This window comes from Peromyscus leucopus, chromosome 13 (assembly GCF_004664715.2).
Source record: "Peromyscus leucopus breed LL Stock chromosome 13, UCI_PerLeu_2.1, whole genome shotgun sequence".
Classification (NCBI taxonomy): domain Eukaryota; kingdom Metazoa; phylum Chordata; class Mammalia; order Rodentia; family Cricetidae; genus Peromyscus; species Peromyscus leucopus.
The window spans coordinates 39988329-40001694 of NC_051074.1; the positions used below are offsets into that span (position 1 = coordinate 39988329).

Below are 13366 nucleotides of genomic sequence, written 5' to 3' on the forward strand. Positions count from 1 at the left end.
CCATGAGATAAGTGGAAGTTGATTGCCATAGCACTGAAATGCCCCAGGGTCACAAAATCAACTTGGTCAGCTCATAAGAACCTCTGGCCCCAGTTTTTCTAATGGCCCTTTCCCTCCACATCTGACACAGCTCAGCTGCTCTGCTCCCTTTGAGTTTCTCTTCCATTCCCAGAACGGACACACTCACCTACTACGATACTCCTGTCTGTCTCACTGATGAAAGATGCCCAGTAAAAAGAAAATGAACAGCAGCAAAAGGGGGAAGAGAAGCAGCTAGCAGAAGAAATTGGGTTTTTACAATTTACAATCTAATTTCTACTCATTAGATGTGTGTGACTGGAAGATCTAGAGACACATGAGACTTGCTCAGTACCTACACTTTAAAAACTGGGCCAGTAGTCACCCTCCAGATTCAACAAAGAGGCTCTAAGTGTGAGACACACTGAGGTAAAAATTGTTTAGAAACAATAAAGCACCATACATTTTAGACAGAATTTTGACAAGGCATGGCCCAAGTTTATGAGGTAACAAGATGGCTGGACTTGAGCTTGGGATGCGTTTCCATGTAGTGTGCTTGCCTACTTTGTACAGGGCTCTGGGTTTGAGCTCTGGCATTGCAAAAAGCAAACAAAACCAATACCAAACAACCAACCAATGAGGATTTGTTTCAAATTCTAGGGGAAACGAGTGGTTGGAGGCTGAAGAAATGCACCTCCCAGACCCTGGATTTGTGGGAAATGAGGCAGAAAACTTTCCCCTTGCCATCTGTCACTCGAAGCATGTAAGAAATGGGTCAGCAGGGCACTTCAGGGCCAGGTGGTTGGCCAGGGGGTCTGGGGATGAGTGAACGGACCAAGCCGGTTCCTTTCTCTCTTTATACACAGGTCTCAGTCTCACAGACAGTGTGGCACTCACAGAAAATTCGCTTTCCTCGTGAATGAGTCACTTTGGCCATCACCCCACCAACAGCACATGATGCCAGGCAATGAAAAGAATCAGGCAAAGTGCACATTGTTAGGACTGCCTCAAGTCCCAACTGCAGTGATGCGCATGTGTGTGTCTGCGTGTACAGAGGTCAGAGAGCAACGTCAGGCAGCCTCCTTAATCTTCCCAGTGACCTCAGTCAAAAGGTCTCTTACTGAACCTGGAGATCGGCTAGGCTGGCTGACCAGCAAGCTGCAAGCATCTGTCCATCTTTGTCTCTCCACAGCTGGGATTACAGATGTGGGCCGTGGCCCCAGGCTTTGTTTTTTTTTTTTTTTTTTTTTTTCGAGACAGGGTTTCTCTGTGTAGTTTCTGGAGCCTTTCCTAGATCTCACTCTGTAGACCAGGCTGACCTCGAACTCACAGAGATCCGGCTGGCTCTGCCTCCCGAGTGCTGGGATTAAAGACGTGTGACACCACCGCCCGGCAGCCTCAGGCTTTCTGTGTGTGGCAATTATTTCCTATTTTACACCCTAATTGGATCTATCCCACTACTCATTGCCCTTATTTATATCCCAAACTCAAGGCAAGCACTACACTCACTGGGCCATCTTCCTTCCCATCCCGCAATCACTGCTTTTCAACATGAGAGCTCACAAAAGGTGACCAGTGGGGATCACTTACATGACACAGGGGATTTTAGCTTCTGCTGTTCTGTTGAAGAAGACGATGAGCGCTTCTTTCTGCTGTTGTTTCTGTGGGAAGAGAGGATGAGAATTTAAAAACCTACTCTCGGTGCTCTGGAATTAGCTGACCCAACTGGAAATACTCGGAGCTTTCTCCATCTCAGCAACTACTCTATCCTAGCACATTTAAAAACTATTACCCAGTGTTTGTATGACTCCAGCTCTGCTTTATTTATTTATTTATTTTGGTTTTTCGAGACAGGGTTTCTCTGTGTAGTTTTGGTGCCTGTCCTGGATCTCACTCTGTAGACTAGGCTGGCCTCAGAACTCACAGAGCTTCGCCTGCCTGCGCCTCCCGGAGTGCAGGGATTAAAGGCATGTGCCACCGCTGCCCAGCTTTCCAATTCTTCTTTTAAAATACATATATCAGGCTGGAGAGATGGCTCAGGAGTTAAGAGCACTGGCTTCTCTTTCATATAGCCCGGGTTCAATTCCCAGCTCTCGCATGGTGGCTCACAGGAATCTGACACCCTCTCCTAGCCACACCACAGGCACCAGGCTCACACGCAGTACAAAAGCATACTGTAGACAAGTCACCCATACATAGAAAATAAAACAATAAGGGGTGGCGGCGAGGGTGTAACACTGGCTCAGCAGTTCAGAGGACCCCACTTTGATTCCCAGCACCCACATGGTGGCTCACAACAATCCGTAACTCCAGATGCAGTGTATCCAATGTTCTGATCCCTCCAGGCATCAAGTACGCACGCACATGGTGCATAGGCAAAACATTCATGCATAAAAAATAGGAATAAGTCTTATTAAAATTAAAAAAATAAAACATATTCCTCATTACATATATTATATATTTATATTTAATTATACAAAAATATATTTATATATACAGAAGGTTATATGTAGACATATAAAATGCCCATGTATAGGCATATAGAAATATATATATTTAAAAGTATATATATGTGTGTATGTATGTGTGTGTATATATATATACATATACATATATACATACATATAATAAACACAAATATATATATATATATAAAATATTCTACCAAATAGCAGAAGTAGAAATTGTAGTGTTTCTAGGGAGCTCAAATATCTGGGCTTGGAACCTGATGGTAAGAGTTCATAGCCAATACACACAGAGCAACATACCCAGAAAGTCACAAGTACTCAATAAATGCCACTTATTCTAAGTGTTTGCCTTTATTCTACACGGCAGACATCTATTACTGACGTCTACTGTATTTTTCTTTTTCTCTCTTTGCAACTCTGGGGATCGAACCCCGGGACCTGCACATGCTAAGCAAGTACTCCACCACTGACCTACATCCCCAGCCTTGTGCACTTTAATGTGGGAGAAATCAATAGTTTTATCTTTAAAAAGAAAGGAAAAACTTTCCCAAACCAAGCAGACATCATACTATCCATGAATGGTCACATTTCTTTTCTAGCTATGGGCAAGAGGTTTTTAAACAACTTGTACCCTTTGTTCCTTGACTCCTAGATTCTTATTAAAATAGATGCACTGGGGTTCTCAGATTTCTTTTCTAACTGGAAATCTGAACGGCTTGCCAACTGACAAGGGAGAAGGGATGCTATCACCGGGACTCTGCATGGACCTGCTTCATTTTCTTCCTCGCTGATCGGAAACCAGCTTTAGACAAAGGCTATTACAGCCAGCTTTCCTCAGCCTTTGAGGAAACAGTTCCAGCTGAAAAATGAGAAAAGCTTTCATGATAACAGGTTTTATAAATTGGCTGCTTGGCCTTCACTTTTATATACAAAGGTTATAATAATGTCTTGTAGACAGAGAGGTGTCAAAGAACAAAGAACCAGCCCTTGACTGACAAGCCAGCAAAGCCTGACGGAGTGACCATGAGTGGCTAACTTTTGCCACAATGAAAGTTGACTCCATATGCAGTTTCTTCAATGCCCATATTTTCTCTGAAGTAGATTGGTACTGCCAGGAGCCTACATGTCTCAAAAAAGAAAAATTTTCTAAGTTATTAAAACATTTTAAATGCCATATTCTGTAGATCTCTGAAGGGTTTGAAGATGACCTGTCTAAAACATCTCTGCTCAATTTTTAAAACATATCTAAATGTAGGCTGAGAGGTACTTGGGCTAAAAGTAAGGATAACAAGGGTACTTCTGCTGAGCAGCGAGTCTCCTTATTTGGCTAACACCATGAAAACATGGTTCTGTTTAACCTCATCAACTCGAGGTTTCACAGCTGTGGGGCTCTGTCTGTGGGCATCCTATGCACTAGCCAGTCGTCACTGCTCCTGCTTCCTGGATGAAGTTAAACATCGGATTTGCAGCAGACAGCAGGGGTGGGCTGAAAAGGCCTCTGGGCTCTAGGCTGGATGTTGGAACAACTTACTGAGCTCAGACTTTACTTCCATAATCTCCAAAAGAGGATGAGAACTCTACGGTATCTAAGACAAGGGTGACAGTCACCAGCAGGCGGCACCTGACACCAGCCTTATGGACCTCCAGCACCCTGTCCTACTTATGGAAGCATTAAGATACCCCTCAAAGGAAAGGGGTGTATACGGCTGCTTAAAGTTAGGAAATACCCAACATTCCTAACTGTCATGACTCATCTTTAATTTTACTAATAAAATATTGTTTTATTGGTTTGATGGGAAGTCAAACTATCAGGCTGCATGTGAAATAATATGTGGCATTACGCAGCACACTCAAAGCGCTGGACACACTGGTGCAGGTTAAAAGCTGCTCACTCGAATGCTGAACTAACCATAGCGCGCGCGCGCGCGCGCGCGCACACACACACACACACACACACAGTGCTTTGTTTTAGTTCTCTCTCTCTCTCTCTGTGAGAAACACTAATTGTGGTGGTATTGTGTTCCCCAAAATATTGTGTACTTAATACTTCTCTCAGAGAACAGAAAGCCACTAGTTAGCATGATAGCACACCCTTTAATCCTAGCATTTCAGAGTAGAAATCTCTCTGATCTCTGTGAGTTCAAGCCACATTAGAAACAGCCAAGCATGTGACACACGCTTTAATCCAGAAAGCCAGCTTAATCCAGAGAGTGGTAGAAAGCAGAAAGTAATAAGACATGAGACAGAAACTAGAGATTTGGCTGTTAAGCATTTAGCTGGTTAAGCATTTGGCTGGTTAAGCTTTTAGGTTTCGAGCAGCAGTTCAGCTGAGAGCCATTGGGATGAGGACACAAAAGCTTCCAGTCTGAGGAAACAAGACCAGCTGAGAAGTTGACCGGGTGAGGTTAGCTGTGGCTTGTTCTGTCTCTCTGATCTACCAGCATTGACCCAATAACTGGCCTCGGGTTTGATTTTATTAATAAGAACTTTGAAGATTCCTGCTACAACTAATGGCCTTACTCCATTCACTCATACAACAAAACACCACCATACTAGCAAAACCCAAACCAAAACTGTATCTTTGAATCTAAAAATAATGCATGCCTGTCTTCCCATTAACATTATATTTGCTGCCCTTGTTCGCTGGTCAGGCAGTAAGGGCACACCTAGGAAGTACCAGCAGGTGGATCTCTGTGAGTTCCAGGCTAGCCAGGTCTACATAGTAAGACTCTGTCTCGAATGCAAGTAATGGGCTGGGGTGAGCGCAGTGGTAAAGCACACATTCAGCGTGAGCAAGGCTCTGGGTTTAATCCACAGCACAGCCCCCCCCCGCAACACCCTGCGAGAGGGAGAGGGGTAGGAGGAGAGGGAGAGAGGGAGAGGGAACACTTAAAATTTATAAATAAAGTTTCTATTCACTATTTATTGTAGAGATCAGCAAAAGATCACCAAGATTGATTTTTAGGACAGCGCCTTCTGTGCTACCAAAATATAACTACACATGGTGGCAAACAGCTACAATCTCAGTCAGCAGGAGTCAGAGGAAAAAGGATTGTGAGTTGGAAACTAGCCTGGGCTACGAGCAAGACCCTGTCTCTAAAGACAAACCAAAGCACAAGCCACCACAAGAAGAAGAACATGATCTGTCACGTCCACATCAGGAACTACCACAGGGACTACACCTCCTTTTCCCAGGGGTATGCAGGTCATCACACGTAATTAAGCAGACAGTAAATATGCTATGACAACTCACCAGGGCTGCCTCTATCCCACCCAATTTCTTTCTTTTTTTTTTTTAAAGATTTATTTATTTATTATGTATACACTGTTCTAGCCTGCATGTATACCTACATGCCAGAAGAGGGCACCAGATCTAATTTTAGATGGTTGTGAGCCACCACGTGGGTGCTGGGAATTGAACTCAGGACCTCTGGAGGAGCAGCCAGTACTCTTAACCTCTGAGCCATCTCTCCAGGACCCCACCCAATTTCTTACAAGTCACTGGCCAGCCTTGCTTCTCCCGCCATAACACTGAAAACATTGCACATTTCATCTCTTGTTGTTCTGTGTATTTTGTCACTTCTCAGAGGCTGACATCGCAGCGGTGGCTGACTGGTTTTGTCTGGGGACTATCGAGGTCCAGACGAAGCTCTGTGATGTGACAAAAATTAGCAAGGGTTGTTTATTTTCTCGCTAATGAAAAGCATAAGGCTTTCTCCCAAAAGACAGACAGAGCTGGTGTAGAGTTCTCTATAGCACTTCCTACAGCACAGCACTGAAGAAGAGGATGAAGGAAGAGCCGAGCAGCAGGGCATCTTGTATGCTGTATCTAACCTCAGCTCTGTGAGCCTCATTTCACTCTCTGTAAACACGAACTGCAACTCCTGACAACCCAAATGCATGGCCCAGCCCCACATCGGCATACTTGATACATGCTCTCTCCGCACGCACACACGCACACACGCACGCACAGGCGAGGAGTGAAATGGGTTGGCTCTTCTTGCTCAGGCAGGGTGAAAAGACAATGAAAAGTCACATTCTGAGAACTCGGACCATGCGCACAGAGCAGCTTTCAGGACCCCCGTGGAGGCACCTGTTTCACAGCCCCACTCACCGTTTTGATCTCCATCATTCCTTTGGCCGCTGCATCCAGGGCCGCCTTGGCCCTGGTGCTGATCCGACCAGGGTTGACCACCACCATCTTGCGCTGCTTGGCTGGAAGCTGGGAAAGGACGTCAGACTTGAGCCGCCTCAGCATGACTGCCTCCTCCAGCAGCAGCTTCAGCTCGCCCAGGTTGGAGGAGCCCGAGTAGTCCCAGCCCCAAGGGAGCTGAGGAGAAAGAGAGGGTGTCTGTTAGCCTCAGAACTCCAGGCAGCACTCTGTTTCCTATCGCCCCACCGTGTTTGGACCGCTTCAAGAGGCTTCACAAGACTGGATGGACCCCGACTGAGACAGATGAGGGTAGAAAGGATGTGGGAAAAGCCAGGCATGAGACAAACTAAAAACCCATGTCACGGCAGCCCACAATTTGAAACTAACATTTCTATCAGCTTAAATGATTGGTGTTTGGGTTCGAAGAGCCCAGAAGATAGGTTTGTGCTGGTCTCTGGCTGAAATCAGATCACAATTTTGGAATTCAGGATTCCCTTGCGCAGCGGGTAGGCTGAGAGTTCAGATTCTACTCGCTCTCCTTATAGCTATAGGAGGTGTGAGAAACTAACGTAAAAACCCTGGCTGGGTGTAATGGCTGACGGTAGAGCATTTGCCTGGCATATGCCAGGCCTTGGGTTTGAACGCGTCCCAGCAATCAATTGATCAGACACCAATCAACCGAGCATCAGTTACATCCTATCCTTCCCCAGTACTCCCACTAGAAACAGGACTGATTTCTTAGCGGAACACCAGAGGGCACGGGGCCTCTGGGGCTCTGCACAGTCACAACTCAGTTGCTTTCCTGCCTCGCCTTCCCCTGGACCATGAGCTACCTGAGGTGAGGAGCTGGGCTTGCTCACTTTTGAGGAGTCAAACTACCTAGCACAATGCTGGAGACAGGGTAAGTGTCTGCTAAACCGGGAGAAGAAAGAGATGGCCAAAGATGGAGAGAGAGATTGGTCTAGTGCTGTTTTTTTAATTTAAAAAGAGGGGGGGCAGTGCAAATTCAGGTGAGTTCTTAGTAAATGCCCCTAGACAGTCACTGGGTATCAGATGAGCTTGGTACAGGGTGCTTTCTCTAGTGAGGTCTCTCTCTCTCTCTCTCTCTCTCTCTCTCTCTCTCTCTCTCTCTCTCTCTTTTTAAAGAGATTTATTTATTTATTATATATACAATATTCCGCCTGCATATATGCCTGCAGGCCAGAAGAGGGCACCAGATCTCATTACAGATGGTTGTGAGCCACCATGTGGTTGCTAGGGATTGAACTCAGGACCTCTGGAAGAGCAGTCAATGCTCTTAACCTCTGATCTATCTCTCCAGCCCCTCTAGTGAGGTCTCTTAGTGAATGAACCTAGGGGGAGGAGAAACAGCTTGCCCTGTAAAATATACTCTGGAAAAATCTTGGAAAGATGTGAATATCATAATTAATTTGGATATCTTGTCCCCAAGTTTAATGCTCCTATCCCTTAACCTTGTAGGTTAAAACTGAATAATGCCGGCTGGGCGGCGGCGGTGGCGCACACCTTTAATCCCAGCACTTGAGAGGCAGAGGCAGGCAGATCTCTGTGAGTTCGAGGCCAGCCTGGGCTACCAAGTGAGTCCCAGGAAAAGGCGCAAAGCTACACAGAGAAACCCTGTCTCGAAAAACCAAAAACCAAAAAAAACAAACAAACAAACAAAAAACCTGAATAATGCCAAAGATTTTAAATCACATTCTAACAAGGTCCCAAGCACTGGGCTGGGAAAAACGAAGGACATGAGGAAGATCCAGACACTGTCTACACCTATGGTTTGTTGAGGTGAGGAAAGTGGGTGGGAAGGAGTTGAGGATGGAGCCACACAGTGTCAGAGACTGGGGAGGGGTGGCCGGACACTGGGAACAGAGGAAGGGACAATGGAGTCCGGAGGACGACTCCAACTTTAGTGCTTCCAATGGGTGTTACCTACAGACTCAGCTAGTTGAGGGAGGGATCCTATTCAGAAAGCAGATCATTTGCAAATAGGACCAAAGTAAAAACACACAGGAAACGGATAAACAGTCTACTCTGGAAACAATCATGGAGAAAGTGGGTTGCAGACTGTGTTAATGAAATACAAGGCTTTTAAACACATTCAACAACTGAGAAGCCACCTTCACAACCATCTAACCAAAGTCTGCCATTAACTCCGCAAAGCACTGTAATTTACATTACACGTACTTTGTGAGTAAATGGAAATGTTTTAAAATATCTTTTTTAAAGGAGTTTTAAAATATGGGAATCAATCATGAATTCACATGGCAGGGATTTTCACTCATAGATTGTCTGTGAGTAACCGCAGCATTTCTCCCAAGTATCAGTGGCTTTGATGCAAATAGAGGCTCGCTATATTTGTGATTTGATCATAAGACAAATGACTAAGGTCGGACTGGGTGAGGATTTACAAACAGTGATACTGATCGCATTACATTTCTGTTTGTGGTACTCTCTCTCTTCTATCCTTGGAGAACTGGAGCTGTGCAGGCGGCAGGTTTGGAGTCATCTTCAGAGGGGTGATTTGTGGGTCAGGGGCAACTATCCCCTCAGAATACACTAGGAAACCACTCAGGAGCACAGGCTCACAGAGAAGCCCTCTCAAGTCGGCTTGAAATCCTGCTCCATTTCATCTGCTCCAAGAGTCTCTATGTAGAGATGACTTCCTCCCAGGCCAAAAACCCTATTACTTCACCTGCTTTCTTGGCTCTGCTTGGGCTCTTCCCCCTAACCTGCTCAGTGCCTTTTCTGGGTCTGCTTCTGGTGTGGACTTTACCTCTGCAGCCTCAGCTCCAAGCCTTGCACAGGAGCTGTAAGGTGGACCCAGATAGCACCGCTCAGAGTCCTACCCATCTGTGCAGTAACTACTGGACCCTCTCCTAGAGAACACTACCTGCAATCACCACATGTGTTAAAACTTGGAAGGACAGATTTCATCTCGCCTTTGAAAGCACTCTAAGGTCAAAACCAGAGGCGAACTCTAATGAAATGTTTGTCTGGGTTTCTGGCCTGTTTCTTGGTTCACACATTGGAAAGACAGGTGTGGACACAAAGGTAAAAGACTAGGGGCTGTGGAGACGAGGATGAATACCCGCTTGGCATCACAGTAGCGAAGTCCAAAGGCATGAAACTGAGGGAAGAATGTCGGCTTGACGGCAATGATCTGTGTGTAGAGCTCTGCAGGCCGGGACATGGCTGGCGTGCCCGACAGGAGGATCACTCTCTTGGCAACCTAGAGACAACACAGCCAGAGATGTTCTGAGGAGAAAATGATGGGGACTGCTACCCCATGAGAGATTCCTTAATACAAAATAGCAAAAATGCCACACTGAGCTAGCAGCTGGATGCCCCACATCCTACCCCAGGAACAAAATCCCCCAGGCCACAGCAGCTTCATCTTTCACTTCCTGGGCTCTTTCACTGCTGGCTCTCAACTTTAAGCATATACATTTTAATTGGTGTGGGTGCGTGCGTGCGTGCGTGCGTGTGTCTTGGGTCTTAACTTTAAGCATATACATATTAATTGGTGTGTGTGTGTGCGTGCGTGTGTGTGTGTGTGTGTGTGTGTGTGTGTGTGTGTGTGTGTGTGAAGGTCATCAGATTCCTTGCAGCTGGAGCCAGAGGTGACTATAAACAGCACAATTCTGGAAGAGCAGCAAGTGCTTCACCCCCGAGCCTTCTCTCCAGCCGGTTCTCAACTTTTAAACATCTCAGATCTTTCCTTTATCAAAGATGCCAAAGACAAGCCCACTCCAGAACTGTGTGGTCTCTAAATCAGGGTGGGCGCTCTAGCCAGAGAAAAAGACCACACGTGTTGCAAAACCCAAAGAGCACTGCTGACGTGAGCACTAGATGTCCTTCCTTCAGTCCCTCCTAGCTGCTGTCACACACAGCACACACACCTCCTGAACCATCTGGACTGGGCCCTCGTTCGACCGCAAGGCTCTTGAGAGTGTGGTGGCTATTCTTGGTTGTCAATGTGACTACATCTGGAATTAACTAAAACCCAAATGATCAGGCACACCTGTGAGGGATTTTATCTTAATTAAATCATTTGACGTGGGAAGACCCACTTCTAATCCAGATCTTTGAGGTGGGAAGATGCACCTTTAATCTGGGCCACACCTTCTGCTGGTAGCCTTAATATAAAGGACACGGATGATGGAAGCTTGCTCTCTCTTTGTCTGCTTGTTCTCACTCTCTAGCAAGTCCATTCCTTCACTGGCATTAGAGCCTACTTTTTTGGGATTCTGGTGTATACTGAAGACCAGCTCAGACATCCAGCGTCATGGACAGAACTACTGGATTCTTAGAACTTCCATTGGTTCCAGCCAACCAATGTTGGAATAGCTGGACCACAGCCTGTAATCTGTTCTAATAAATCAATCAATCAATCTCTCTCTCTCTGTCTCTCTCTCTCTCTCTCTCTCTCTCTCTCTCTCTCTCTCTCTCTCTCTCTCCTCGGTCTTTCTTTCTCCCCTCGGTCTCTGTCTCTCTCTGTAAGTTCTGTTCCCCTAGAGAACCCTGAGATCAGGACTGGGCTGCTCCTACTTACTTTCTGTAGCACTTTGTGCCTGGCACAAAGTAGGTAATCAATCAGTGTACACTACATGCTGAGGAAAACTCAGAGGGAAGCTAGTGAGTGTTGCAGGGAACGTGAGGTAAGCACAAGGGACCCAGTGCTGGAACAAAGAGATCAATAGGCCTGAATTTCCTGCAGAACACATTTCTGATATTCATGTTAAATTTACCATAATGACCCTGCTAACATCAAGAGTAATGATAGAGAAAGCCTGTGTAGAAGCCTCCAGCTCAATGGTTCTCCACCTTCCTGACGCTGCGACCTTTAATACAGTTCCTCACGTTGTGGTGGCTCCCCCCACCATAAAATTATTTTTGTTGCTACTTTATAACTGTTATTTTGCTGCTGGATGAATCATAATGTAAATATCTGAAATGCAGGATATCTGATATGCGACCCCTGTGAAAGGGTCATTTGCCTCCCACAAAGGGATTTCGACCCACAGGTTGAGAACCACTGCTCTAGCTGATGTTTTTGTATATAGTGTATGTACATATTCATGTAGGTGTGTGCAAGTGTCATGGAGGTGCACATGGGTGACGTGTGCAGAGGCCAATGGTCCACGCCATGTGTCTTCTTCAATCACTGTTTACCTTATTTTCTGACACAGGGTTTCTTATTCATTCAGCTAAGCCATTGGGCCAATGAGCTCTAAGGATCTGACTCTGCTCAAAACCCAGTACTAGGGATTTGAACTCAGATCTCCATGCTTATGCAGCAGGCAATTACTCACTAATTTTTTTTTTTTTAAGGAAAAATGTCTGTTCTAACTTTACTGAATTTTAAGACTCAAGCTCATTGTGTAATTACTAAGAACTTTTTAAATGGTGGGCCCCAGACCAAGCTCCACTGACCAAGCTCAGCCTGGGTCTGCAGCAGTGGCCAGGAGGGAAACACAGAGCCGGCTGATCCAGCTCCAGGGGACTCGAGGTTCTTCATTTCCCTGACTCAGACCTGACCCAGGCAGATCACTCCCAAATCATACCTTAGTGAGATGGGAAAGAGTGAGACTGAGAGGAGACCATGCCACAACAAACATCAAGTCGCCACACTGTGAGAGGTGAAATCCCCTCAGCTTTGGGAGAGACCCCACTGCGGGGCTCAGCGCCTAGAAACTGCTTGCCAACCACTCGTGCTAACGGCAGAAACACAGGACAGTCACATGAAGTACGTGTCCAAAGGGAGGAAATCAGGTTTCCAAGTGGATACGCTGCTCGTGAAAATAAAGTGTAACAGGAAGAAAGAGGATTCCTCCAAATATACAATACACACAATTCTCAAAATGCGCTTCTGCCTTCTCAGCCACGGCCAGTGCCTAATCCCATTCTGATGGCAGAGCCAGGAGTTCCTCTGGCTATGATTTCCTGCGCAGTTTAACGCAGGCCCATTAAAATAACACTGGGCATCTTGAAAGACGTAAGGAAAGTGGCAAAAGCCCCCCCCCCGCCCCCCCCCCAATAGTGGAAACAGAAAGTTCAATAGGAGACATCTGCCCACCATCTAGAATGTGCTCCCAACACCTCTGTGTTTGCCTGGACAGAGCCTGGGCTAAACCAGCTCCCAGGTCAGGCAGCAGATTCACCCTGGGATGAGTCAATCGTTAGTTCCCTCATACCCTTCCCAGACGGAAGCGATAGGGGAAGGACTAAGGGAAGGGTGTGGGGGCTGAAAAGCAGAGGGTGTACTGCAGGAAAGGGAAAGGCTGGCTTTGAGAAGAAACCAGAACAGCATCTCATCTGCCATGGAATGACGTAACCTGCTCCCTGTTCAGACCCAAAACTGTGATCAGTCATCTATAAGGCCTTGGATCTGTGCCCAGCTGGAAATAGTTGCTATGCTTGGTCTATCTCTGAGAAACCCACACCTAGGAAAAGAAAATGTATAAAATGACATAAACCCCCAATGCTAAGTTAAACACTGTATCGTCAACTCCCCAGGCTGAGGAAAGACAGTGGCATCTGAGAAAAACCCAGTGAACAACGTAAAAGAACTCTGGTGTCAGGAAGACAGCAGTTCCTAAGCAGACACTGTGAGGGCAGCTGGCCATCTGAGCCGTTTCCTCGGAGCTGAGCGGCAGAAGTCCTGCAGGACTCTGCAATGCAGGACAAGTTAGAGCATCTAATGCACCAAGGA

The 13366-nt window shown here is 46.2% G+C and overlaps 1 protein-coding gene across 6 annotated transcripts in view; it reads right to left on the reverse strand.

Moving 5' to 3' along the window:
• The window catches only part of Smarcal1 (SWI/SNF related, matrix associated, actin dependent regulator of chromatin, subfamily a like 1), a 45781-nt gene that overhangs the window by 12482 nt on the left and 19933 nt on the right, over positions 1-13366 (reverse strand). For 5 of the 6 annotated variants that reach the window (XM_037210295.1, XM_037210296.1, XM_028870022.2 and 2 more), the window contains 3 exons: positions 9743-9883; positions 6601-6816; positions 1609-1679 (listed from right to left, as the gene is read on the reverse strand). In XM_037210295.1, the coding sequence (XP_037066190.1) occupies positions 1609-1679; positions 6601-6816; positions 9743-9883 (428 nt within the window). The remainder of the gene's footprint in view (positions 1-1608; positions 1680-6600; positions 6817-9742; positions 9884-13366) is intronic. The other variant, XM_037210297.1, reaches the window with a different exon arrangement.